Below are 26,374 nucleotides of genomic sequence, written 5' to 3'. Positions count from 1 at the left end.
ACTGAAGATCTTTATAATGATGGAAATAGAATGATCAAAATTATTATGTGTACCCCCTCACCTTCCAAAATCCTTCCAGGTTTTTCCTTCGTCTCTTCCTGGAAAGTCCAGTGGTGCCTGAAGAATCCGTCACGTCCCTTATTGCTTTAGGAAGATGTGCAGGAGATATGATTCTAAATAGTGATTTATATGGACCTACAGTAAGAATATTAAAAAACATAATACTTTGGAGACCCCCAATATCAAAACCAGCAATTAGAGCACTTTGTCTGTTGGCATCGCATGATCAAGAACAGGTTAGTACTACATTATAACTTTTGTTCCATGGGTGTTTAACAAGTAGGTGTGTTTTTCAACATTGTTTTTATTATTATTATTATTATGGCATTGGGTTCATGTATCAAATGAAGTGTCTATTTTTCTGAGTATTTGTTGTTCTTTAGGTAAACTTTGCATTAATAGAAAAGTCTGAACTGTATGAGGTAAATTTACCCAAAGCTTGCATTACTATTATTCTTATTATTATTGTTATTGGTATTATTATTATTATTTTTTTTTTTGCTCTATCACAGTCCTCCAATTCGACTGGGTGGTATTTATTGTGTGGTGTTCCGGGCTGCATCCTGCCTCCTTAGGAGTTCATCACTTTTCTTACTATGTGTGCCGTTTCTAGGATCACACTCTTCTGCATGAGTCCTGGAGCTACTTCAGCCTCTAGTTTTTCTAGATTCCTTTTCAGGGATCTTGGGATCGTGCCTAGTGCTCCTATGATTATGGTTACGATTTCCACTGGCATATCCCATATCCTTCTTATTTCTATTTTCAGATCTTGATACTTATCCATTTTTTCCCTCTCTTTCTCTTCAACTCTGGTGTCCCATGGTATTGCGACATCAATGAGTGATACTTTCTTCTTAACTTTGTCAATCAACGTCACGTCTGGTCTGTTTGCACGTATCACCCTATCCGTCCTGATACCATAGTCCCAGAGGATCTTTGCGTGATCGTTTTCTATCACTCCCTCAGGTTGTTGCTCGTACCACTTATTACTGCAAGGTAGCTGATGTTTCTTGCACAGGCTCCAGTGGAGGGCTTTTGCCACTGAATCATGCCTCTTTTTGTACTGGTTCTGTGCAAGTGCCGGGCATTCGCTTGCTATGTGGTTTATGGTTTCATTTTTCGTATTGCACTTCCTACGTATGGGAGAGATGTTATTTCCGTCTATCGTTCTTTGAACATATCTGGTTCTTAGGGCCTGATCTTGTGCCGCTGTTATCATTCCTTCAGTTTCCTTCTTTAGCTCTCCCCTCTGTAGCCATTGCCATGTGTCATCGCTGCGCCCCTAGTTCTTTAGTCTGTCTCATGTATTGTCCGTGCATTGGTTTGTTGTGCCAGTCTCTGTTCTGTCTGTCATCTCCTGTCTCTGTATATTTCTGGGTCTTCATCTACTTTTATTAGTCCTTCTTCCCATGCACTCTTTAGCCACTCGTCTTCACTGGTTTTCAGATATTGCCCCAGTGCTCTGTTCTCGATGTTGACGCAGTCCTCTATACTTAGTAGTCCTCTCCCCCCTTCCTTTCGTGTTATGTATAGTCTGTCCGTATTTGTTCTTGGGTGTAGTGCTTTGTGTATTGTCATATGTTTCCTGGTTTTCTGATCTATGCTGCGGAGTTCTGCCTTCGTCCATTCCACTATTCCTGCGCTGTATCTGATTACTGGCACTGCCCATGTGTTTATGGCTTTTGTCATATTTCCAGCATTGAGTTTTGACTTGAGTATTGCCTTGAGTCTCTGCATATATTATTATTATTATTATTATTATTATTATTATTCATGATGAGCCTACTCATGAAAGAAATAAAAAAGGCCATACCCATATATGGCAAGCCTCTGCAGATAAAAACGAAATAAGCAAAGAAAAATAAAGAATGAGTATTCTTAAGCAAGGAGACTGAACCGAAAATGTAGAAGACTAAGGTGCAGTCCAAGTTATACAAACCTACTCTTTTCCTTAAGAGAACTGAGTCTAGTACCAGGAACAACCAAGCAGCACATGTCTCTAGTTTGCCTTGGTTTCCAAGTCTTTGACAATCATGTACATCCAATAATTTTCATTTCTTGCCCTCAATAACACAGATACCCAGACCAGTGAAGTCGTTCATAATTCAAAGATAGGCATATAAATGCAATTAGAAAATACTTTAAAAAATCAGAATTTCAGATTAGGCATCAAAAATGGATTAATAGACAACTCCCTAACATGTAGAAAGATGAAAAAAGTAATTTTATGAAATAAATTGAGCAGTAATATGCCTAATACTCTTATATACTCAGCATATCAAAGGGCTGTCACATACTTATGGAATAGGAAGGAGAAATTCAATGTCTTATCCTGTATTTTATATCTTTAATATTTTCCAGTGTCATGGGTCCATTTCTTGGCCTTTACCTAAAATACATTTATTACAGGTCAGAGAACAGGTCATACCAGTTATCCTGGAACTCTGCAAGGATGATGAAAGCATACAGGAGGCAGTGGCACAGGTTGCCACAAATTACTTAAAATATCTTTTGTTGGAAAGTCCTCCTGAAGTCCTCTGCTTGCATGAGTTAGGACGCCCCAACAAGGAAGTAGAGTGGGCCGAGACATCCGTCAAGGCTTGCTTATTTTTGTATTTGGCATTGTTACCCATGAATCAAGAACTTATTTACGAGTAAGTTGTTTCTTTATTTTTGTCTTGTCATTACTTTTGTGATTTTGAGTTAGTACTCTGTATGAAAATCATTTTTTAATCTTACACTCATAACATGCCTCATAATTAGCCCTTTCATACATACTAAATAGTCATAGACACGTTATCTTCCCATAAAAAAAAATATATATATGACAACCAGGTCATGGTTCTGTTGGGAAAACACAATCGTGGTCAAATGTTACTGTGGTGTTTTTTTTTTTTTTAGAAAAGCCGAAGCGGTAGACGATCCCGATGTTGAGGCAAAATTCTCCATCATACCACGTATACACTCTTACCACACACTGATCACACTTGGAGAAAGAAAAGGAATGAAAAAATAAAAAATGAAATGGATAAAGAACGGGCAAACTGAAAAACCGGCTTTAAATGAGGATAGACAGTAACACGTTCTTAATTTCTTAAAGGGCGGTAAGGAAAAATAACTGATGGGTCACAGGTAGCCGTGGGCATTCTGGGTATACATGCCCCCGTGACCTGGTATAGATGCCATTAGTCCCTGGATCTCACAAGTGTAATTTTAATTCTACCGGTTTCCAGCTTGGCGCTAGTAAATCCTAATGTTAAGACCTCAGGTTGTTAGTTTATGGAAAAATACAAATTAGTTACAATTTGGTATATTTTTTAAGCAGCTCCTTGTGGTAGTGGGTTGTTAATAACACATCGTAGCAAATGTCATTTGTTGAATTACACATAGTATAATCTGTTCCTTAATAACAAGAATGTGCTCTGTTTTTCCCCCCAAGGTTAGCACAAGTTTACGTCAAGACAGTGAACGAAGCCAAGAGGGCCATATTGAGAATGTTGGAGGGGCCTATCCAACACATGGGAATGAACTCGCCACATTTGCTCAAGCTCGTTGAAACATGCCCGAAGGGAGGAGAAACACTTATCACAAGGATTATTCATATACTCACTGAAAAGGGTAAGTGGAATTTAGCAAAATCTAGTTGTATTGTAAAGAATTCATTTCATATATAGGTAATTCTATAAAGGGCAAAATTTTTACAAATTTCCTAAATAAGGAAAAGGCAGTGAATTACCCTAGCATCAGCCTTGCATTGATTGTATCAAAATAAGGTTCTGTCCATGGCTTACCGTTTGACCTATACAGAAATCATTCTGATTCTACCAGTTATCACTGTTTATTGCGTTTTGTAACTGCTCTTCAATCAATTTTGAATTGTTTCCATACCTACCAACAAATTGATGCATACATACATTTGTTGGCAAACATTAAATACACTTTATGATAATTTTTATGCAACCTCGGTATTGATGTCATCTATTCCTGTCATTTAAAATTATCCCTTGTATGCTTTTGTTATTGTCTCTAGTTAAGGAATTGTTTCTAGTCAGTAACCGGACTTATGTGTTTTATTTCACCTTTCGTGTGTAGTCTGTATAACATATTATTGGCATTTAGACACATCTTATGCCACTGATGTTTCTTTTTAAGGTTCAAAACTTATTTTTTTTCCAGCTCCACCTAGTGAAGCGCTTGTGTGTCGTGTCAGAGAACTGTACAACCGACGTGTATCAGACGTAAGATTCCTCATCCCTGTCTTGACAGGACTTAGCAAAAAAGAAGTTATAGCTGTATTACCGAAACTGATTAAGTTGAATCCACATGTCGTAAAAGAGGTACGGAACTAGATGATGTATATCTAATGTTAATATCCCTTAATATTTAATTCCTAAGGTTTGTGACACTAGTAGGCTGTTTAATGATTAATAGGTATAAAACTTCATATTTCTTGCGGCTTTACGCACATTCCTTGTTGTTTGATTGTTTCTAAAATATTCATAAATGCATGAACAGCAAGGCTTTCCTCTATGTGACCTAAAGCAAGGAATTTGTGTTGTGGGATGTTTAGATTTCCTCTTCATCCTTTAATGGAATGGAGAAAATTCATTTGACATCTGACCCCATAGACAGTAGAGATTATGTGAAAATAATGATGGTGATGACTATTAGCAGTTGAACCTCCCATCTTTGTCTAGGTATAATATCAGTAAAAGTAACAGACTTGCATTGGTGAATCAGATATCATACAATTTTTTTTCATTCTTTCTTTCCAGGTGTTCAACAGGTTATGGGGAGTGACTTTAGACACTGGAACATCTCCGCTAACTCCTGTGGATTTATTAGTGGCCCTCCATCTAATTGATAATGAAAAGTGTGATGTCAAGACTGTGATTAAAGGTATGCTTGATATGTGGGTCAAACTATAAAATTTCTTTATGTATGCTATAACCTGTTCCTGTTTATCTTTTAAAAGACCTGTATCTCTGATGCAAAAGTCCAAGCGAAGATGCAATACATTACTGCCCTAAAACAATTCATCCTGTACTTTCATTATCTTGGGTAATTTCTTTCAAATGAACACCATATTCTTCAAAAGCTTGAATTTCAAGTCAACAGTTCCTTTCTGTAGACTTGTTCCATATGAATATGGTTATTCTTCTGAATAATAATAGTAATAGTAATAATAATAATGTAAAGTTTGTATTTATGAAAAAGATTCATGGAAATAATATTGAGCATTATGTATACATATACAGACACCACCCTGCTGTGTATTGAATTGTTTGTAAATTGGTTACTTTACTCTTTATGCCTATTTAGGTACAGCACTGTATGTTTTTTCATCATAAAATAGAACATACTGTACATACAGTACAGTAGTACATTGATCTTACACAATACACAATTCAAGTTGCATGAATTCACAGACATGTAAAACTATTTTTCCACAGACACCCGACATTTGTAAATCCTCGAGAAACCCTGCAAAAGTGTTTATGTTCAAGTTTTTATGTAATTTATAAATTTTCAAGCTTTTTTGTGTAAATTGAATAATATTAGATAAAGATAATATTTATTTCTCTCTCTCTCTCTCTCTCTCTCTCTCTCTCTCTCTCTCTCCTCTCTCTCTCTCTCTCTCTCTCTCTCGAGGTGAGAGAATTTTTATGGTACATGTGTATATTTATTTTTTATGATAAATAAATGATTTTCCTAATAATAACTACAAATTTTCAAATACATAATATTAATAAGATGAAATACTCTCTCTCGTTCATAGTTAGCCCTCACACATATTATTTTTACAATCTATTATGTATTTCTGTGTATATCTGTAACTGTATGAGTGAAAAGTAAAATGGCATCCCATGAATTAGAGGTAACCTTAGCATAGTAGAAAACTGTATTAAGTTCATAGTAGTTACTCAATTTCTACATAAACCATATATTTCTTTTTAAAGGGTAAAGTATTAAGCTAACTTTTAAATGATATTACAGTAACTTTAATTTCATTGATGAGTTAGCTTAATAATTTGGGAGCATGATTTGGGTCATATTTAGTGTTTAAACTCTAGAAATAAGCATTTATTAGCATTTTTAGTGACCATACCCAAACTTGAGCAAATCATTGCCTGGTGCTAGAGGTTCTGGAATCTAACCTGCGTAAGTTCGAAGTATTACTGTACTGCATCTACAGAATAGGTATGCAAAACAAAAATTGAACTCACTGAATATAAGTTTTATTTACGATCCCATTTGTATTTCTGAATTTTTTAAGTTGAATATTTGTAGGTAGGGTGGTGTCTATTTTTTTTTTTTTTTTTTTTTTTTTTTTTTTTTTTTTTTTTTTTTTTTTTTTTTTTTTTTTTTTGTCAGATGTTTCATTTTGTGATGAAAAACTGCATGTAAATGTAAAAAATTTGTGGTTTAAATTTGGAAGCGATTATGTATCCAGCTTTGAAATTTACTTATCTTGGATACAGTGGCGATAAATTTTCAAAGGATGCTTTGAAAGTCTATAAAGGAGAGATAAATTTATATTATAATTTTACCTCGTGTTTACAATTAATGTACAAATCCCTTCAACAGCTACTAGCTTGTGTTTTGCCGAACGTAATATTTACACAGCTGAGGTGCTGGCTTTTGTGCTCCAGCAGCTGATGGAACAGCCAAATCTACCAACTCTCTTCATGAGGACAGTAATTCAGACTCTTACTCATTATCCCAAACTCTTAGGATTCATCATGAATATTCTTCAGAGGCTTATTGCAAAGCAGGTATGTAAATATAGTGTCTACAGATCTGCTTATCTTATAGCAGTAAGATTTCAGCATTATGGGGTGAGGTAGCTTGCATTTACTGTTTGTATGTTGCTTTGCTTCTTACTTAAGAGTAGTTTAGATTGATTTTGTATGCCATTTATTTAATGGAAAGACAAGTGAATGACTTGTTGAAAATTGGAAATAGGAATTTATCCAACTTAATGTTTTAGTATTCGTGTATTTTGTGTTTATTTCTGCATTTGTTTGCTCAAGACCAAATTTTATAGAAAAATTTAATGAATATTTTTTTTTATCTCAGGAGCTGAACATCATTAAAATGTTAGGTTATTGTATTAGTTATGCAGTATATAACTTTGGCATGCAAAATATAATCATATACAGTAATACCTCATATTTCGAACTTAATCCGTTCCAGAAGGCTGTTCAAAGTACGATTTGTTCGAAATATGAATCAAATATCCCCATAAGAAATAAAGGGAATCAGGATACTTTGTTTTAGCCAACCCAAAAAGTCCCCCTTTTCACATTTTTTCTATTATTAATGTGTTCAAAAGTTAAATCAAGAATGTAAAGTAATGAAACAGTACGTTATATGAAGTAAAGTTTTCTAAATTTTATTTTTCCTGTGTACGATTTATGAACTGTTTGCTATAAATGGTACCAGCCGGCTGGGGGATGGAGGGAGGAGAGATGGGAACCCTTTTGAGCAAACCAAATTGATTGCAGTATGAAAAGGTTGATAAAAAATAAAACAAACATTTATTCACATTAGGTACAAAGATAATTAAAGGAATCGATATTATGTGTGTCCAATTGTGTCTGAGGAGAGAGAGAAGAGAGAGAGAGAGAGAGAAGAGAGAGAGAGTAATCCGCGTGTTTATACTTGGTTCTTAAGTGCACGAAATAGATTAATTATGCCACAATACATCAACTTACTGTTGGCAAAGGGCAGTCTTTTAAAACAAAGATGAGGATTTTACAAACAAATCAGTAATAAGTCAAGAGTGCAAGAAATGAAAGAGAAATAAAATAACTTTTCACAAGGAAGCCGTTTAAACAAACAATCAAAGGCATGCAGAAGCTGGAAGCAGTGCCTGTTTGTTTATTACAGAGCTGAGTTACTTTTACAGTAGTAAAAATATCGTAAAAAGCAATTATCACTAAATTGGTATTTTACCGTAACAAAAATAAAAGTGATTTGGGCAGATCGAGTGTAAGTGAAAGAAATGGGGGAATAATCATCCCAGATCAGCTAATAAGTCAATGGTAAGCAGAGCCGTTTTTCTCTCTCTCTCTCTCTCTCAGCGCACCGAACACTGACTCAAGCAAGGGTTTTTTTTTTTACTGTGTTGCATTTGTCTTCATGTTTTATCATTATGTTAAATTTATTGTAAAATATCATTTTTTATGTGAATTGGTACTGCTTTTACATACTTATTATAGTAAATATTTTACTGTCTCTTCTCTCCTCAACAATACCACGACACATGATAACTTAAAATCATTCCTTCATTATTCCTAAAAATATAAACGCCACCTCCCTCTACATCAAGCTAGCTGTGGGTCACCGCAATGACGAATGATTATGTTAATCATTTGTGCTAAGTTTTATTGTGAAAAGCTTTGTTCTTTCATTTACTTTTTTGTTAATATTGTTCAACTCAAGGTCCAAAGAGTATAGGAGGTCTTGTCAGCACTGATCCAAAATAAGCTTCTGCCAGGTCGAGAGCGTGACGTCAACTCAACCTCGCCTTAGGCTACCACGAGGAAGGTCCTTTATTAATCCAATGGACAACAGCAAATACCATACGTGTTTGTGGATGCTCTACATCTAGTTAAGCTTTTTAGAAATAATTCTCTTGACCATGGATTCATATTGCCGTATGGTACAGTTGCCACAAAGTGTTCCTTTACCCCTTCCCCTTCTGTTTCATGATAATGGTCTGGTAACACAGCAATGAAGCCTGTTTGTTTTGTAACAACAGATGTGAATGGTCGAGCTATTGATGCCAATGTTCATATTTTCTAATCACTACTGTAGACAATGTGTTAATGATATACGAATCATAGTTCACATTACCAGTGAACTGAGTCGATGGTAAACAAATAGCAAAATAGTATAGTAACAGAGCAATAAAAATAGCAATGGTAAAAATCATATTTAGTCCTTATGGACCATAATTGTCAACCTTTGTTCCATTCAGGTGTGGCTGTGCAGGCGCTTGCCGGGATCCTACTTTTGTTCATGGTAGATTATTATTAGGTGTCAATTTCAGAACGTTATTTGAATGGAAGTACGCTTTGGATTTACACAATCCATCTATTTATAAAGTATTGAAATTATAAACCGCAAATACCAAGACGTATAAATATAATTTCATAAAGGCAACTATGATAGCCATTGACAGGTTACAATATGGAAGGCTTTAGGGGAAAATTATAGACCACTAGATGTATAAAGGAACTAATGTATCCAGTGTGTTGTTCATACTTGTTTTTTATTTGAGCCACTTCTCACCAGAGTAGCCTAGATGGAAATTTCTCTGGCCGGTATTTAACTCGAGTCATCCGAGTAACAGCACACCTTAACCAATATGATGGTCCTTATATACCAACCCAAGAGTGGTTAAAAAGGAATAGTTTGCAGTCGATATGAGTTTTCATTTCAGCCTTTTGTCTCGTGGGATTCGTGACTTGATTTCTTGTCGCTTCAGTCTCGAATTTGTCGACTATTTATGATCCCGTGGATTTGTCAGTTCAATGAATTCAAGATACATTTTGCTATTTTTGCGTCCTTGTCCATTAATTTTATTTTTATTTTTAATGAAATTTTAATTGAAACTGAATTTAATTAGTTTTTTGTTTGTTAAAATCAGCACCAAACTAATCTTGAAGGGAACACATAGTTCATTTGGCTACATCCACTATAATTGTTATTCATTCTTTTTCATGTTTAACAAGCATTGTTCCTGATTCCAGTAACTGCAGCTTTGTATTATCCTGACCCTTCCCTGATTAGAGCATAAGTGTCGATTTATGCTATCCTTATCATTAGGATCAAATTTAATGAGAGTCTGTTTAACCAACGGCTCCCCCACCCCCATTACTGATTCTCCAGCTGCCAACCCCCCCTCCCCCCCATCCCTTACCTATTTTCCAGTCCCACCCTCCCTCCATCTTCAGGTAGCCCTGCAACCTCCCAGGTCACTCCTCACGAGATATGGTGTGGAAAAATCAGTAATCCTAAAATTTCAACGGTCACATCACTATTTATTCCCCTCTTTTACAAAGCTCTGGAACTACAGTCTAATAAGTTCTGTTTGCCTTTGCTTAAAGGTAAAACCCTTGATATTCTAATATCTTGTTTCTTGTTCTTGATATTTTTGGGAGGGGGTTTTGGTTTGATCATAGCACCTAACTCATTCATTCTCCTCATGATTAGAAAGCAGCAGTACTTAGGTCTAACAGAATTTAGTGTTGCCCTTGACATGGTAGCCAAAAGGCTTCTACAAATGATTAACCCGTTATTTAATTTTCTGAGTAAAATTTAATTTTCTGAGTAAATTTGATTTGACTTGCATTTCACCAAGCTTAATTTTCCTTTAGAGGCAATGAAATCCGTTACAACCTATTATATATGTTTATAAAATGCAGATCAAGCTTTCTGACAGCTCAGGACATAATTATGAGATGGAACTGTTTTTAAAAGTAAAGCAACAGGATGCACAAACTTTTTGTTCCTTCTTTTGGTACTTTTCCTGTCAATCATGAACATCCTAAGCAGGTCAACACCAACCAAACCTACATATGAGAAGTGAAAGACGTTTTACAAACACACACTGCACTGAAAGTATTGTAGAGACCACGGGGCTGGATTCTTCTGACCTTAGCCTAGGCCTATGTCTGACATCGGAATACCATGACTGAAACTGTCATAGTCTGTTTGTCTTCAGCCCTCGAAAATTTAGGCCGAGGCCACAATTTATATAATGTATGTCATTAGTTTCGATACTAAAAGGCCAGATTCTTCTGACCTTGGCCTAGGCCTACATCTTGAGCAGGACATTCATTGAATGACTCATTAACTTAGTTTAGGGTTCTATGTCCTTGATGATTTAATCTGAAGCCGCAATATATTTGATGTGTTGTAATAGAGACTAAACACTGTTCTACATTGAAGTCTCCAGGTATATAGTTAACTGCTTAATGAAGAGCAAGCAGCATTGAAGTCTCCAGAAATATGGACAACTACTTAACCCTTATTAGACAGGTAAATATATCAATATGCAGCTAATCAAGCTGGGTAAACTTTGAGGTGGGACGGTTTATGAAACAATGCATCAATAAAAAAAGAGAAAGATATCCAGGAATATGGATAACTACTTACTAGGGATTAGTATTGAAGTTTCCATGAATATATATAACTACTTACTGGAAGGAAGCATTGAAGTCTCCAGGAATATAGATCACTACTTACTGGAGAGAACCATTGAAGTATCCAGGAATATGGATAACTACTTACTGGAGGCAGCATTGAAGTCCCCAGGGATATAGATAACTACTTACTGGAGGCAGCATTGGAGTCTCAAGGTCACAGATAACTACTTACTGGAGGCAGCATTGAAGTCTCCATGTGACAGAAAACTACTTAGTGGAGTCAGCATTGGAGTCTCCAGGAATATCTATAACTACTTACTGGAGGCAGCATTGAAGTCTCCAGGGATGTAGATAACTACTTACTGGAGGCAGCATTGGAGTCTCCAGGGATGTAGATAACTACTTACTGGAAGCAGCATTGAAGTCTCCAGGTCACAGATAACTATTTAGTGGAGGCAGCATTGAAGTCTCCAGGTCACAGATAACTATTTACTGGAGGCAGCATTGAAGTCTCCAGGTCACAGATAACTACTTACTGGAGGCAGCATTGAAGTCTCCATGTCACAGATAACTACTTACTGGAGGCAGCATTGAAGTCTCCAGGTCACAGATAACTACTTACTGGAGGCAGCATTGGTCTCTCCAGGTCACAGATAACTATTTACTGGAGGCAGCATTGGAGTCTCCATGTCACAGATAACTACTTACTGGAGGCAGCATTGAAGTCTCCAGGTCACAGATAACTATTTACTGGAGGCAGCATTGAAGTCTCCAGGTCACAGATAACTACTTACTGGAGGCAGCATTGAAGTCTCCAGGTCACAGATAACTTACTACTGGAGGCAGCATTTGAAGTCTCCAGGTCACAGACTATTTATTACTGGAGGCAGCATTGAAGTTCTCCAGGTCACAGATAACTACTTACTGGAGGCAGCATTGAAGAGGTCCTCCACAGGGTACACAGGATACTACTTACTGGAGGCAGCATTGAAGTCTCCAGGTCACAGATAACTATTTACTGGAGGCAGCATTGGAGTCTCCTGGAGACTCCAATGCTGCTTCCAGTAAGTAGTTATCTAAATCCCTGGAGACTTCAATGCTGTCTCCAGTAAGTAGTTATCCATATTCCTGGAGACTCCAATGCTGACTCCACTAAGTAGTTATCTGTGACTTGGAGACTTCAATGCTGCCTCCAGTAAGTAATTACAAAAAGCTTGGGTGTTTTACTTTTTAGCAATGATTATGACCAAGGACCAGCTCAAATGAGGGGAGAAATGTAGCCATTTACGTTTAACGTAAAGAAATAAAATCAAAACCTGACAAATACTGAAAAGCAAAAGCAATTCAATCCAGCTTTTATTTCTATGTATCTACCCATTTAAGGTGCATCTGGTTGCAAGGTCAAATTGCTAATTGTATACATATAAATATTCAGTATTAAAAGTGAAATATCTTACAAAGCACTTAATTACATTACACAGGGTAATTCCATTGTAATTCTATTGTCAATTGGGTCTTAAACAACCAGTGAATTCTCGAACTACCACCATAGTTGTCATGAACTCATATGGACCTCACTATTCTGCGAATGATCATCGTGGAGATTACTTTCATAAAAATGAAATACAACTTATGATATCTTCTTGATGTTTTGTTAGGTCACATGTGGAGGGAAATTTTAAATATTGAACGAGATATTTGAAGCAGTTAGTTTGACTTCAATAACTTTTTTCACACCCTCACTGATATCGCTGTGTCGCCGTCCACGAAGACACAGCAATATTGGTGAAGTTGTGAAATTGACACTAAATAATGATCTACCATGGGCAAAAGTAGGATCCCAGTAAATGCCTGCAGCAGCCACACCTGAATGGAACAAAGGTTGACGATTATGGTTAGTAAGCACTGAATATGATTTTCACCATTGCTATTTTTATCATTTGTTATTATACAATTTTTCTATATATTTAACAACTTAATTCACTGGTAATGTAAACTATTATTCTTATATCATTAATATCATTAGCACATTGTCTACAGTAGTGATTAGAAAATATGAGCATTGGCATCCAATATCTCAACCATTCACATCCGTCGTTACAAGACAATCAGGCTTCATTGCTGTGTTACCAGACCATTTTCATGAAACATAAGGGGATGTGGTAAAGGAACACTTTAAGGCAACTGTATGTAGTACATACACTCACAATGGTCCAGTTAGAGAGCTAATAAAGAGGAATGAAGTGATCTTTGGACAGCTTATAAACTTTCTGAAAAACATATCAATGTTATTATACAAAGAAACCTCATAATCGCATGAGTTAATAAAATAAAATGGAAAAATAAATCCACAATAATATGTCTGATCTTGTTATTTAAAATACAAAGCAGAAAGCTTTTGAAGACCTGCACGGTCCTCCTTGACAAGGAGGACCGTGCAGGTCTTCGAAAGCTTTCTGCTTTGTATTTTAAATAACAAGATCAGACATATTATTGTGGATTTACTTTTCCAATGTTATTATAGGTATGCAACGAGTGAAAGTTAAACTTGCCGTGCAACAGCGGTCCAAAAGTACTTATAAATCTTTTGATCACTTCGACAACCAAGGATATTTGAAGAGAAGGGCTGGAAAATTACAAGCCATTTCATTCGGCTTGTTGATAGATAGTTTGACGTTTTATTCTCGACTGCCAACAGATAGAAAATCATCAAGAAATGCTTACGTGACTAAACCTGTAAATGCAAGACAAAATCTTTCAAGACATGAATAGAACCGCTAGAGAAATGAAAGTGAAGAAAAGTACAATGCTCTATCCTTTGTCTAACTTGCTGAAAATGGCCAAATAAAATCTTGGCATGACGTATACTCTAAATTACAGACTAAATCAGGCTGGGTTGGGGCACTTTTTTGGTTGCAAAAGTCAAATGGGAGCATACGATCAGCACCCATCACCAGTTGCATTTAAACATCATCTCAGAGCCCACCTTTTAGGAAAAGACAGCACACTTGTAACCTCAAAGAGCAACGTTTAAAACTGCAACAGTGAAAATGTAACATCCTCCTCATTTTCCCACGTCTCTGACAAGACAAGCAAGACGCATCATTCGAAGACGAAGGAAATTCCTTTCGGAAAGAACCCAGTATATCAGCAATTTTGTTTTGCTTACCAGTATTTAATAAGGATGATCAAAGTGATGACTTCAAAGACCAGGAAGTTAAGAACAAACATGGGAAGATGCCATGTGTTGGCAGGTTCATTGCTCACAAGTTTCCACAACTGGAACATTTAGGAGCAAAAGTAACAAAGGAAGATGACAAAGATTGGTGCCATAAACTTTAGTGAAGGAAAACTAATAAAACCTAGTGTTTCTTTATCATTTGAAATGTATGGATAGGATGTTTAATTCTCAGCATGGGAAGAAAATGTTTTAACAGCCTTCAAAGGAGCGATAATTAAATTAGCAGATATAATTAGCTGTCACATCCAAATAACTTAAGAAGGCAAAATATTTTGTTCCATGCCATACAGTTTTTAGAATTCGAAATTTGAACAGACACATTAGTAGTTCCAGAAAAGCAGTGCATAGATTGAAAAAGTTAGCAACATAGCTATATATGTGCAAAATGTGATTTTATGGAGATCTGTTAAATGTGTAATTTAGACATATATTTATATTATTGTTTAGAATGTTCTTTAGAACTCGCTCATGATTATTTGATATATTAAGATATAGTTTTCATTCTGACTATTATTTTCCTTCAGAAACATAATAGTATTTAATAACGGATAAAAAGAAGAAAGCAAAGGTAGGTTTTCTATAATTTCAATGCTATTCGGCAAAAATGTTCTAATGATCTCTCTTATGATTATTCTTCTTAACATAGTAGAATGAAGAACCTACATCTGACTATTAGTAGAATGAAGAACCTACATCTGACTATTAATTTGATTACTGAATAGCTTAGAGTATTTAGAAAAATAAAAAAGAAAGTAAAGGCAGGATTGCTATAGGTTAAGGGGCCTGACTGGAGTTATTGTGACGTCACGCACCTAGCTGTTTAATCTTGTACCCCATGACAAGACCTTATATTCTCTAGAGACCTTGGTTCAACTAGACCATCTCACTCGGCCGGCGAACGAGCGAGCACGGAAACTCAATTAAGACTTTTTTTTTTTTTTTTTTTTTTTTTTTTTTTTTTTTTTTTTTTTTTTTTTTTTTTTTTTTCTGTATTGCATTTGATTGTTTTCATATTTTATCATTTCGTTCAATTTATTGTGAAATAACATTTTATTTTTTATGTGAATTGGTACTGCTTTTACGTACATATTATAGTAAAGATTTTACTGTCTCTTCTTCTCTCCTCAACAATAGCACGACGCACAATTACCTAAAATCATTCATTCATTATTCCAAAAAAATATAAACGCTACCTCCCTCTACCTCAAGTTAGCTGTGTATCACCACAATGACGAATGATTTTGTTAATCATTTGTGGTGAATTTTACTGTGAAAAGCTTCGTTCTTTCATTTACTATTTTGTTAATATTGTTTAACTAGACCGTCTCACTCAGCGCACTAGACACTGGCTCAATTAAGACTTTTTTTTTTTACATTAAATTTATTAAGAAATTCCCTTTTTATGTGCAATAATATTTTAACTCTCTCTTCTCCTTCTCTCCTCAACATATCAATGCTCCCTCGTTCAGTCTCAAGTCAGCTGGGCGTGACGTCACCGCGGTTACATACAATTTTATACATCTTTTATGCTAAATGTTATATTGAAAGCTAAATTTTATATTAAATGCTTTATACTTTAATTTATTTTGTCGAATATTATTATCATTAAACTATATATTGTAATGAAAAAAATAAATTAATACAGTTTAACTTGTAAGACCCAGTAGGCCGTTGAATACAAGTATAAACTAGATAATCAGTCAGTTCGAAGTACATACGAGCATTTGTTCGACAAACAATACAAAATTTTCTCGAAAATTTTGTTCGAAAAACGGAAAGTTCAACATATGAAGCGTTCGACAAATTAGGTACCACTGTACATATATATTAATATCTCAAGTATTCAACTTGACTACATTTTAAGAGGCAAAATTTCCCAAACCATTATATTGTGCATTGATTTTTGTACCTTAACCTTTCACAGACATTCTATCTTTTTTTTTTTTTTTTTTTTTTTTGTAGGTTTGGAAACAGAAGAAAGTGTGGGAAGGTTTCATCAAGTGCTGCCAACGTGCTACACCCCAGAGTTTCACCGTTCTCCTCCAGCTCCCAGCTGAGCAACTTTCAGATGTATTCAGCAGTGCACCAGAGTTGCGCACACAGCTGGGACAACACCTTTCTACATTAACTGATAACCAGGTTTGTATCATGAGCTGCTTCCAGCTGGCAGTGTGCAGGATTTTGGGGGTAGCACAGGAGATTAGAACATCACAAGCAACACAGGTCAATTCCAAAAGCCAAACTTCAAATTAAGGAAGATTTGATTAATTGCACTATAGTAATTCAGACTGATGATATAGGAGTTAAAGTAACTAGTAATGTCATGAAGATAATGTAACATTTCACTTGATGTTCAGGATCATTTTTCAGAACTTGATGATGTGTGATAATCCCTTCCCTATTTGTAGACATTTCCAAACAGCAGTTGTATTTGATCTTTGTATATAACAACACAACAATGCACTTTATATGATATGTCAACTGTGAAGTGAAATCAGATTTTTGATGTTTCACCTTTTGAGTGCAAATGACGTAAATGTTGTTCTGTTGGTCATTATTGATAATTAGTGTAACGCTTTTCTTGACAGCGAGCACACATCCCAGTAAGCCTTTTAGATGTAATAGAAGAGAATTCCAATGGTACGTCAGAAATGACCTCAGAGCCACCACCACCAGGAATAAAGGTATGGTCATGTATTTATACAAATCTTATCATAGAGTTGAAATAACCTTTTGAGGGATAGTGATGTTAGTGCATCTCACACAGTGCACCTTAGGCTTTATTTTATATTCTTTGCAGCATTCCTTTGTCCCCTAGCTGTAGCCCTTTTCTTTCCTTTTGCTGTACATCCAATCATATTCTCTTTCTTCTATCTTACTTCCCACCTTTTCCTAATTATTGGTTCATTGTGCAACTGCGAGGTTTCCCCCCGGTTACACCTTCAAAAACTCTATTTCTCTTCCAGCACAGAATGTCTTCATATATCCCAGCACTTAACCTTTGGAATAAATTTTATATTCCATTCCATTCCATTCCTGTACAAATCTTACCTTATAGTTGAAATATTTTGTGCCATCTATATTTTCTTATGTTATTTCATTAACATGCATTGTTTCTCAAGATATGTAGATAAAATATAAATTAAATCCATTTGTTTTTTCAGGATTGATTTTGCACAGCGGTACTTGGCATTCCCGGTGCATAAGAAGGCCCAAAAGATCTGGAAAGCAGCGAATGTTGTTTGTCATAAGTTTTGAGGGTCACTGCAAGGTTGATTAATTATAATATCATTTTAGCTCAGGCCAACTGCCATGTAGGCTGGTCTGAAAGTCAATAAGTGTTTTACTCATTTTTTATTGAGGGATTTGCTAAATTTTTTCAGAATCTTGAAATGTTTAAATTGAGCTTTCCATTGACCATCTATAAGCTGCCAGGTATGATTGTAATATACAAACATGATGCTCTGGCTCTAAAAATCAACTCCTCTGCTCAGGGACCCCTGTACTATTTTCCTGCATCAAAGGAAAGTTCATTCTAATCATTCCTAGTGAAAAATTGTTAAAACAAAATTAATATTAAAATATAATTTATATGAGTATATGTATTTAAGTAATTAAAGTGTAAACCTTCTTTTAATAATTTATATATATATATATATATACGTATGTGTATTCAAGTGATGATTAATTAGTAATAGTAAACCTTTTATCCTTCAACATAAAACTGTGTACTGGATTGAAAGCCAGTCCCAATACTTTCATACTTTTTATAAAATGTGAACAACTATGTAATATAATGAATTTTTATAAGGTTAAAATGAGCAAAGAAACTATTCTTTGACACTCAAGAGTTTTGTAATTTAAACTATTCTTCACTGGAACAGGAAATATGCTTGGCTCAACCTTTAAAGTCCTAATTGCTCATACACGGTGCAATCCTTTCAGTCTACGTATGGAATAAATCTCAGCTGCCAGCTGGAAACTGGTTAAAAATGATTAGTTGTAATCATTTCCAAAATCATTTCACCAGAACAAAATATTATTGTTTTACATCTGGTCAAATTCTTTTGACTCACCTTTGCTTAGAGAGTTGCATCAAAAACTGCCACTCTCATTGTCACGTTAATAAACGTGACCAGAATTCTGCATGTTATTTTCCTTTGGTATGCCATTACACTCATGCAGTATTGTATATATATACATGATTCATTATTGCTTTCGTGGGGGAAATTCTGGTATCAATTGATTTACATAATTCACCTAAAGATTTATATTTTCACATGAGCAAACCACCATAGAATGGTTGATTGTTGTATATTTACTGTTACTGTCAATATTGTTTATTTAAGAAGGCAGTAGATTCCTGTTGTTTGGGATTAAAGTGTATTACAGTAGCTATTTTAAATCACATTTAGCATAGAAAATGCAAATGAAGTATTATTTGAGCATATCAGATTGTCTATGTTGTGTCAGTTATAAAAATATGAAAGAAGTGGTAGATTCTTCTAGATGGAGAGATATCAGCAAATTGCTATATACATAGATAATTAATTACTGTAACTGTTTGTTTATAAAATATTATGTGTTATGATTTCATTAATTACCAATATTTTAATTTCTGAAGGCAAACTATAAAAAATCTTTTATAAATTTTTTCAACAAAATTAACAAGATTATGTTATAGTATACCTTATTATTATTAATAGGAGTTAGTTTTTCCAGACCTCTGAGTCTCAAGTAGACTCTTCTCAGGCTGGTTATATATATTATACCTAAATTGGCAGTTTTAATTTCAGTGTACATTACAGGATGCAACAAAGGCATTACTACTAAAGAGAGTTTCCAGTATCGCTTCGGCCCTTAGCCGCATCAGTTTTTTAGCATTCCAACTTAATTTCTTCATTCCTACTGTTTAACACCCTGTACTTCTTAGTGCAAGAAGGGCCAGTATGGAAATACTTTACTAAAACAGACAGTATCTGTAAATTGTCCATTTTTAACTAGCAGAGAACTCACGAAAAAGCTGGCTCTTTAGCACAATAGCTAGACTTAAGACTAAAACCAATAACAAAGTTTTTTTATGTGATTCATAACCACTTGTGGAACTTAGAAGAAAAAGCATTTGGTGTCTCTTCTCCAACGTGGATGTATATCCAGTCTTACTACTACCAGCCATGTTTACATTTCGGAATCACCTGGACTGAACTGGATTCACCTTCACAAGAAACTGGAAAATAAGCTTGGAAGGAACAGGTAAGTTAACAAAAGTGAAGACAGTATTGAATTTGGACCATAGAGGGTATATACCTGGAGTTGCGATCTCTACACCAGGGCACACCAGGGCGGCGCTGCAAAGCCTTGCGGCCATTTTTAAAGGTATGGTAACCCGCAAATTGAATGGGGGATTAGTACCATTGTGGTTTTTTTATTAATGTCTAATGAGTAAGTGTTTATGAATTTATAGGGTTTAGTGAGTAAGCGTTTATTGAATGTTTATGAGTAGATGTTTAGGGTTGAGTGAGGGTTTTCGTGAATGTTATTGAATCTATTATGCAAGCAATCAGTGAATGTTTAGTTAGTCTTTAGGGTTTTAATGAATGTTTAGTGTGTAAGTAATCAATGAATTTTTAGTGAATGTCTTATGAATGTTAATGTTTAGTGTAAGTATTTAGTGAACTTTAGTGAGTGTAGAGTTTAGTGAAAGTGTTGTGTGAATGTTAGTTTTACAAATGTTTAGTGCATAAGCATTCCTGGAATGTTAGTGAGTGTTTAGGATTTAGTGAATGTTTAGTGTTTAGGGGGTTAATGAAGGTTTAGTACATGTTAGTGTTAAGTGAATGAATGTTTAAGTTTTGAGTGTTAAGAGTTTAGTGAAAATGTTTGATGAATGTTAGTGTTTAACAAATGTTTAGTGCATAAGCAGTCAGTGAGGGTTTAGTGAATGTCAAGTGTGTAAGTATTCTGTGAATGTTTGGTGAGTGTTTGGGATTTAGTGAATGCTTTGTGAATGTTTGTGTTTAGTGAATGTTTAGTAAGTATTCATTGTATGTGTGTGTATTACAGTTGTACTAGTTGTGGTTGAAATAATAATTTCATTAACTAAACAAATGTTTGCCACCAGTAATGATTATTGGCAGAAAACAGTGCCCTGTTATTCATTTATTCGTATTCGGAGTGGGGTTAATATGCGCCCACCCCTTTCTTAAATCCGCCACTCTAACTCATCTCAAGGTATCGTGTAGAACCTGCAAATTTATTTTCCATAATCACATTGATTGTAAAGTTCACACTGTCATAACTGAAAAGCCTTTAATTTTTTTCTGAAAGTTTTGTTATCTTGTCCTCCCACTTTCAAGTTGGACCCTATTGCACAATGTTGGATCAGCAATTTGAAGGCTTATCTAAAGTCAATAGATACCGTGAAACCGTCTGCAGCTAATTTGCTGTTGACATTCGCTGGCTGCGTTATCTGCAGAAAGTTCCATAAATGCTCGGGGCAACTAATAATGATAATTTCAGAGTAATAGATCATATATTTAAACATTGTTCTAGCTTAGATATTCCGCCAGTGCTGCTCAAATTACAGCTCTAATTGGTAATCAATCGAGAGGGTTGCGACTATAGTATAGAGAGGCGACCACCTTGATCAGTATTGCCACTGCAGTCGGTACACATTGCAGCTTCCTGAGATGTTTAGGTATATAAAGATAAAACAAAATAAAGCAATCGTCTCTTAATAGCACGATTAGTCAAGTTGAACGACACGTCAAGATATTCTATTTAGCAACGGCAGTATTTCTAGGAAGGATCTATGACGTCATAATCAGGACGTAAAAACTTCCCACAAAGGAAAGTTTCTTTATTAAAATAAAAACATGAAACTTGAGTAGTATAAACAATTCACCATATGATTTATAACAAAATATTTTACATTTACTCTAAAATAACGATGATTGCACCGTAAAGGCGAAAAAACGAGAGAAATTACGTAATGTTCTTATTTCTCATGAAGAAGGTTCCGTTTATTATAGAAATGTGAATCACACAAAATTTTCCTGTTATTTATAACATGAAATAATTTAAATAATTCAAAAAATATCGAAAATTTCATCCAAAATGGTAAATAGCGAGAAAAGTATCGTAATTTTCCCCTTACTTGAGACTGTCCGAAAACGCTCCCGCAGCGAACGGTTTGTTATTGAAACAAAAGTCTCGGAAGAACGTCATCCTATTGTGAATCATTCACCTTCTTAACTAACCTTCTCAGGTAAATATGCACTCGTTTGTCTTATTTATGCCAAATTTAAACCATATGCATTCTTATATATACGATTTAGGATAACTTATAAGGGCGAAGTGAAGCATTAACGTCGGACGTCTACCTTAGCTAGGTAGATTTTTTTATTTGATTTTATTTTTTTATTTTTTCTCTCATTTTAGTGTTTTAATGGGGTTTTGTATAGTATTACTTTTAAATAGAAATAATTTTTTCTGTGTATTTAGCCTCTGTTGCTAATTCAGGACAATTAGGTATGAGCCTGGTTACAACCCGAATTCTGTAGCCTTTACTTAGGCTAATCACTACTTTAACTTTCACTCTACCTAGCCTAGTAGTAGTAGGTAATAATAAAATATTAAATCCTAAGGAGCTAAACAAAACTGTTAAAATTAAACTTTTTTTTCACCTTATTCCTTTTTTATTTGGATTTACTCCACTGGAGCACTTTCTAACCTAACCTGGACATACCTAACTGGAGTGAATAGCCTAAGACCTACGTAGGTAAGGCAATCCTAGCATATAGGCTAACCTTACCGAGGCCATAGGGGGTAATTCTACAGAATAGTTCCGCACGGACTGCAAGGAACGTAACCGCAAATACGACATCCACTGGAGATTGGGGCGCCCAATGTATTTTGCCGTGTTTAGTACTGGCCCCTGGGGGTTAATTACAGTCGTCCGAATAAATATATCTTAAAATTCTTGTTAAGGAGGTAAAACTGCATAGAAAAACTGTAACTGCTATAGTCTAGGCCACCTCGGAATAGTAATATAGATCTACCCCGATGTTACAGCATGTTGTTGCTTACAGTAGGTTATTCATTAACTTGTAGTACTAGGTATATGAAAGGAATACTATAGTCTAATTGGTATTGCCTAAATATATACATCTTAGCCTAATACACCTAACTAGTTACTATCCCTAGCCTAACTTAGTATAGGGCCTAGGCTGCAAGTCTTACCCATGCTGGTGGAGACTTTGGTAGGCTAATTACTAACCTGTATGTGACATGGTTAAGGGTTACTCTAAGTAATCGAGACATAGAGGGTATTTCTTGAGAAATTGCAGTTTCTTTAGCATTTTGGTTGCTTGTTAACAATTTAACGTTACCTTGTTGGGGGATTTGCTCACATGAATACAATGAGGAAACATACACAAAAATATAAAACTATTGGTAAAAAATAAGTTAACCCCTGGGTCATATGACCTGATAAAATCTGCAAACACAAATAATCTAAAAACAATTATCTAAAAAATAATTTAAAAGAAAAATCTATGCATCCTACCTAAAATCTCCAAGGATGGCATCAAAGTTAACATTAATGGTGGGATTAAACTAAAATGTGTCCTCTTGTGTACACCTAGAAGCCTGTGAGAGCAGCCTCCATGCTCTCTCCAGATCTCTCTGCAAATTACTTAAATTAGATCCGTAAAAACTGGTACAGTTCGTTTTAATAATTAATGCTGTACTGTACTGTGTTTTCACTATGATAAATAGTGTAACTGTATAGTGCAGTGTATGTATTAGCCTGTTGTTAGAAACTCATTGTCAAAGAATGTTAGGTTAAGCTAAACCTCAATTTTGATCATAGATTCTGATTTTAAACTGAGGAAGATTTTGATAATTCAGAGAAGGACATAAAGTTCTGAATTTCACATGTATTTTGCAGGTAGGAACAATGAATCGTCTATTTGGCCGTGGCAAAGGCAAGGAACCCCCTCCAAATCTTACCGACTGCATCGGCAATGTTGACAGCCGTGCAGAGTCTGTTGAAAAGAAGATAGCACGCCTTGATGCCGAGCTGGTCAAGTACAAGGATCAGATGAAAAAGGTATGGTTTAGTTAATTGTTGGTATTTTCATAATTTGACATTTTAATATGTTTATATCTGTTTATTAGCTTATTGATTTATTTTTTAGATCTCTTCTTTCTGTACGTATTTCCCTTTACTTCCTCTTACTCCTTCCTAATGAATACTACATTCTTTGGAAGCTTGAATTTCAAGTCATTGGTCCCGATGGGCTTGTTTCTTACGAATAGGCTTCATCTTCTAAATAATAATAGTAATATATTTTTAAAGCTGTTTTTCCTAGACTAATGAAATGTTCCGTTTATTTGCTCCATTTCTTAATTTGAAAACCCAGACTCTCGTCACCTAGGCATTGGCATGTTCCTTGCCTTTGCTGCTCAATGGTGATTTCACTTCAACTACAATGTAGTTGAAATGAGTTTCTTCATGCAATGTGCTTAACAAATATTAATATAATACTTTTGAATATTTTGCTTTAACATTCAGTGTTGTTATTAATATTAGTTGAAACAATTAACATTCTGAACTCATAGTGCTGACCCCAAGCTTTTGATCATAATGAACTAACATTGAATCGTTTAATATATATGTATGTGTTATATTGCTATAACTGAAAATTGTCATAAAGTTGAAGATTTTGACAAAATTTATCTCAAGAATATATTTCTGATACTTGATATGGCTTGTTGGTTGAAAGTGAGAATTTTATTGTAAGTAATATTTTGCATTTAGTATTAGTAACTCTTCATTAAAGAGTTCAGAGTATTGAGTCATCGATTATCACATTAATAAATATTTCACATTCATTTTAAAGATAATCATCATGGATATTGAATGATAGGGAAGCTTAAAATGTTTTTGTGGACAAGCACCTTCTATCAGAGATATCTTGGTACTAATATGACCATTGTTAGGTGAAAAACCAAAGTAAATAGAAGAGAGGAATTGAAATGTTCATTTTCACTTGCAGATGCGTGAGGGTCCTGCCAAGAATGCTGTGAAACAGAAAGCACTGAGAGTCCTAAAGCAGAAGAAAATGTATGAGGCTCAGTCTACAAACTTGCGGAACCAGGCGTTCAACATGGAGCAGGCCAACTATGCCACACAGACCCTCAAAGACACCAAGACCACAGTGACCGCCATGAAGCTTGGAGTCAAGGAAATGAAGAAGGAATACAAAAAGATCAACATCGACGAGATAGAGGACTTGCAGGATGACATGGCAGACATGCTGGAGCAAGCTGACGAGGTCCAGGAAGCACTGGGCCGCACGTATGGCATGCCAGAAATTGATGAGGACGACCTTGCAGCTGAACTCGATGCCTTGGGAGACGACATCATGGTGGATGATGACGCATCTTACCTAGACGACGTTAACATCCCCAATGCCCCAGAGAAGGAGCCAGGAGCAGAAACAGTCAAGGACGGATTGCCGGTGGATGAGTTTGGGTTACCTCAGATGACTACTTAGTGAAGTTTACGTTTTACAGCGCTCTGCGTTAAAGAGGAAAGGCTAACAATGGGCTTATCATTTTCAAATTTGAATGGTGGGTGATATGATTATTCTTGTCAGAAGTTGAATGGTGGGCAGTATAATTTTGTCATTTGTCTGAACTCTTTGTTCTAGTCTACTAAACTATCATTTCTTTTGGAAATATGAACTGTTTGATCAACTTTAGCAGGTGGTTAAATAGTTAAATTGATTATTTTTAACAGTTTGCTTCCTAGAAGTCGCAGATAAAGGAACTGCTGGAGGTATGATTTATTTGTCTGTTGTTTCATGGAATCAGAACCTGCAATGGTTCCAGATAGTGCCAGACAAAATGGGGTCTTATTATTTTCTATTCATGTATTTTCACTGTTGCCCACAAAATGTACTGTTGAATAGTTAGTAATTTGGTTAATAGTATTGGGTTTTTCACTGAATTTTAATTTTGAAAGCTATGTATATTTTATATTTTTGTTGGTTTAATTGAATATATTGGTGATAAAGTTTGTCAAAGCATTTAATACATGATCATAAAAACATTATATTGTAGTATCAATGGACATAAATTGATCATCATGTTTTCAATTCATAAATTCTGTATGAAAACGTATTTAACAGCAATGAAGGAGGTTGTATGTCTATGGTCTGTCATTGAGAAACATAATTATGATTCTTGTGCATGAATATACCATTTTCATTTTCATCAGAGTGGATAGTCAACATAGCTAAGGTGATTGCAAAAACAAACACATTATGTTTGTTCATGTAGTTGTCAAAGGTGCATTTCTATGCTTTTGTCACGCAGAACTTGACCATTGATTTTTAATGCCTTATTAAGCTGACAAAAAATGCTTGCAAGAATTTTACATTTATGTTGTGATATGTTGTAAAGCAAAGGGTCTGTCTGTAATGCAAGTTTTATTATCATTGAAGTAAAATATGTGATTTTGTAATGAGTACAGTACACTATGGTCAAACATTATACAAGCTTTTTATTGTTTAGTGGCATCCATTCTTAAAACAGCTATAGATTTTGTAAAAAAAAAAATTATTGTAGACTTAGTTTTTAAATTGTGTATAATTAAGAATGTCATTGTCTTATTTCTAAAATAATTAAATGCTATATACCACATTGTCTGATCTGTTATTTATACTTGTGAGGGTTTGACATGACGCAAACCACTTGCTTTTGTTAATTACAGCTGCTGCTGTGTTTGCTGTGTCAGTAGGTTATAACGCCAAAGTTAATATCATACACAGTATACTTGTGCTATTGATTAGAAAACTTGTGCAAAATGCATATGGCGTACATTGATTCTTCAGTATCTTCATTA

General features: G+C 35.1%; 2 protein-coding genes across 2 annotated transcripts in view; both read left to right on the top strand.

Annotated features, from left to right (window-relative positions):
- Positions 1–18,601, top strand: part of LOC135212491 (symplekin-like) — an 87,965-nt gene extending 69,364 nt beyond the window's left edge. Inside the window, 9 exon segments of the mRNA XM_064245979.1 lie at positions 80–296; positions 2,470–2,714; positions 3,500–3,678; positions 4,237–4,397; positions 4,836–4,959; positions 6,649–6,836; positions 16,423–16,599; positions 17,049–17,144; positions 17,625–18,601. Of these exon segments, the coding sequence (XP_064102049.1) occupies positions 80–296; positions 2,470–2,714; positions 3,500–3,678; positions 4,237–4,397; positions 4,836–4,959; positions 6,649–6,836; positions 16,423–16,599; positions 17,049–17,144; positions 17,625–17,630 (1,393 nt within the window). The 3' untranslated portion in view covers positions 17,631–18,601.
- A 2,980-nt stretch (positions 18,602–21,581) lies between these two features.
- LOC135212490 (charged multivesicular body protein 5-like) lies at positions 21,582–26,172 on the top strand. Its single transcript, XM_064245978.1, has 3 exons — positions 21,582–21,727; positions 23,411–23,572; positions 24,522–26,172. Exons 2-3 carry the CDS (start codon positions 23,420–23,422, stop codon positions 25,020–25,022), a joined length of 654 nt encoding a protein of 217 aa, XP_064102048.1. The 5' UTR covers positions 21,582–21,727; positions 23,411–23,419; the 3' UTR covers positions 25,023–26,172.
- Positions 26,173–26,374: the final 202 nt, after the last annotated feature.

This window comes from Macrobrachium nipponense, chromosome 41, assembly GCF_015104395.2.
Source record: "Macrobrachium nipponense isolate FS-2020 chromosome 41, ASM1510439v2, whole genome shotgun sequence".
In the NCBI taxonomy this organism is placed as follows: Eukaryota; Metazoa; Arthropoda; class Malacostraca; order Decapoda; family Palaemonidae; genus Macrobrachium; species Macrobrachium nipponense.
This window is presented reverse-complemented; position numbering and strand designations above follow the sequence as displayed.

Excerpts from the sequence above, each read along its gene's own strand:
- LOC135212490 (XM_064245978.1), top strand. The coding sequence starts at position 23,420 with ATGAATCGTCTATTTGGCCGTGGCAAAGGCAAGGAACCCCCTCCAAAT. Across the intron at positions 23,573-24,521 it reads ACAAGGATCAGATGAAAAAG|ATGCGTGAGGGTCCTGCCAA; the intron begins GTATGGTTTAGT and ends TTTCACTTGCAG.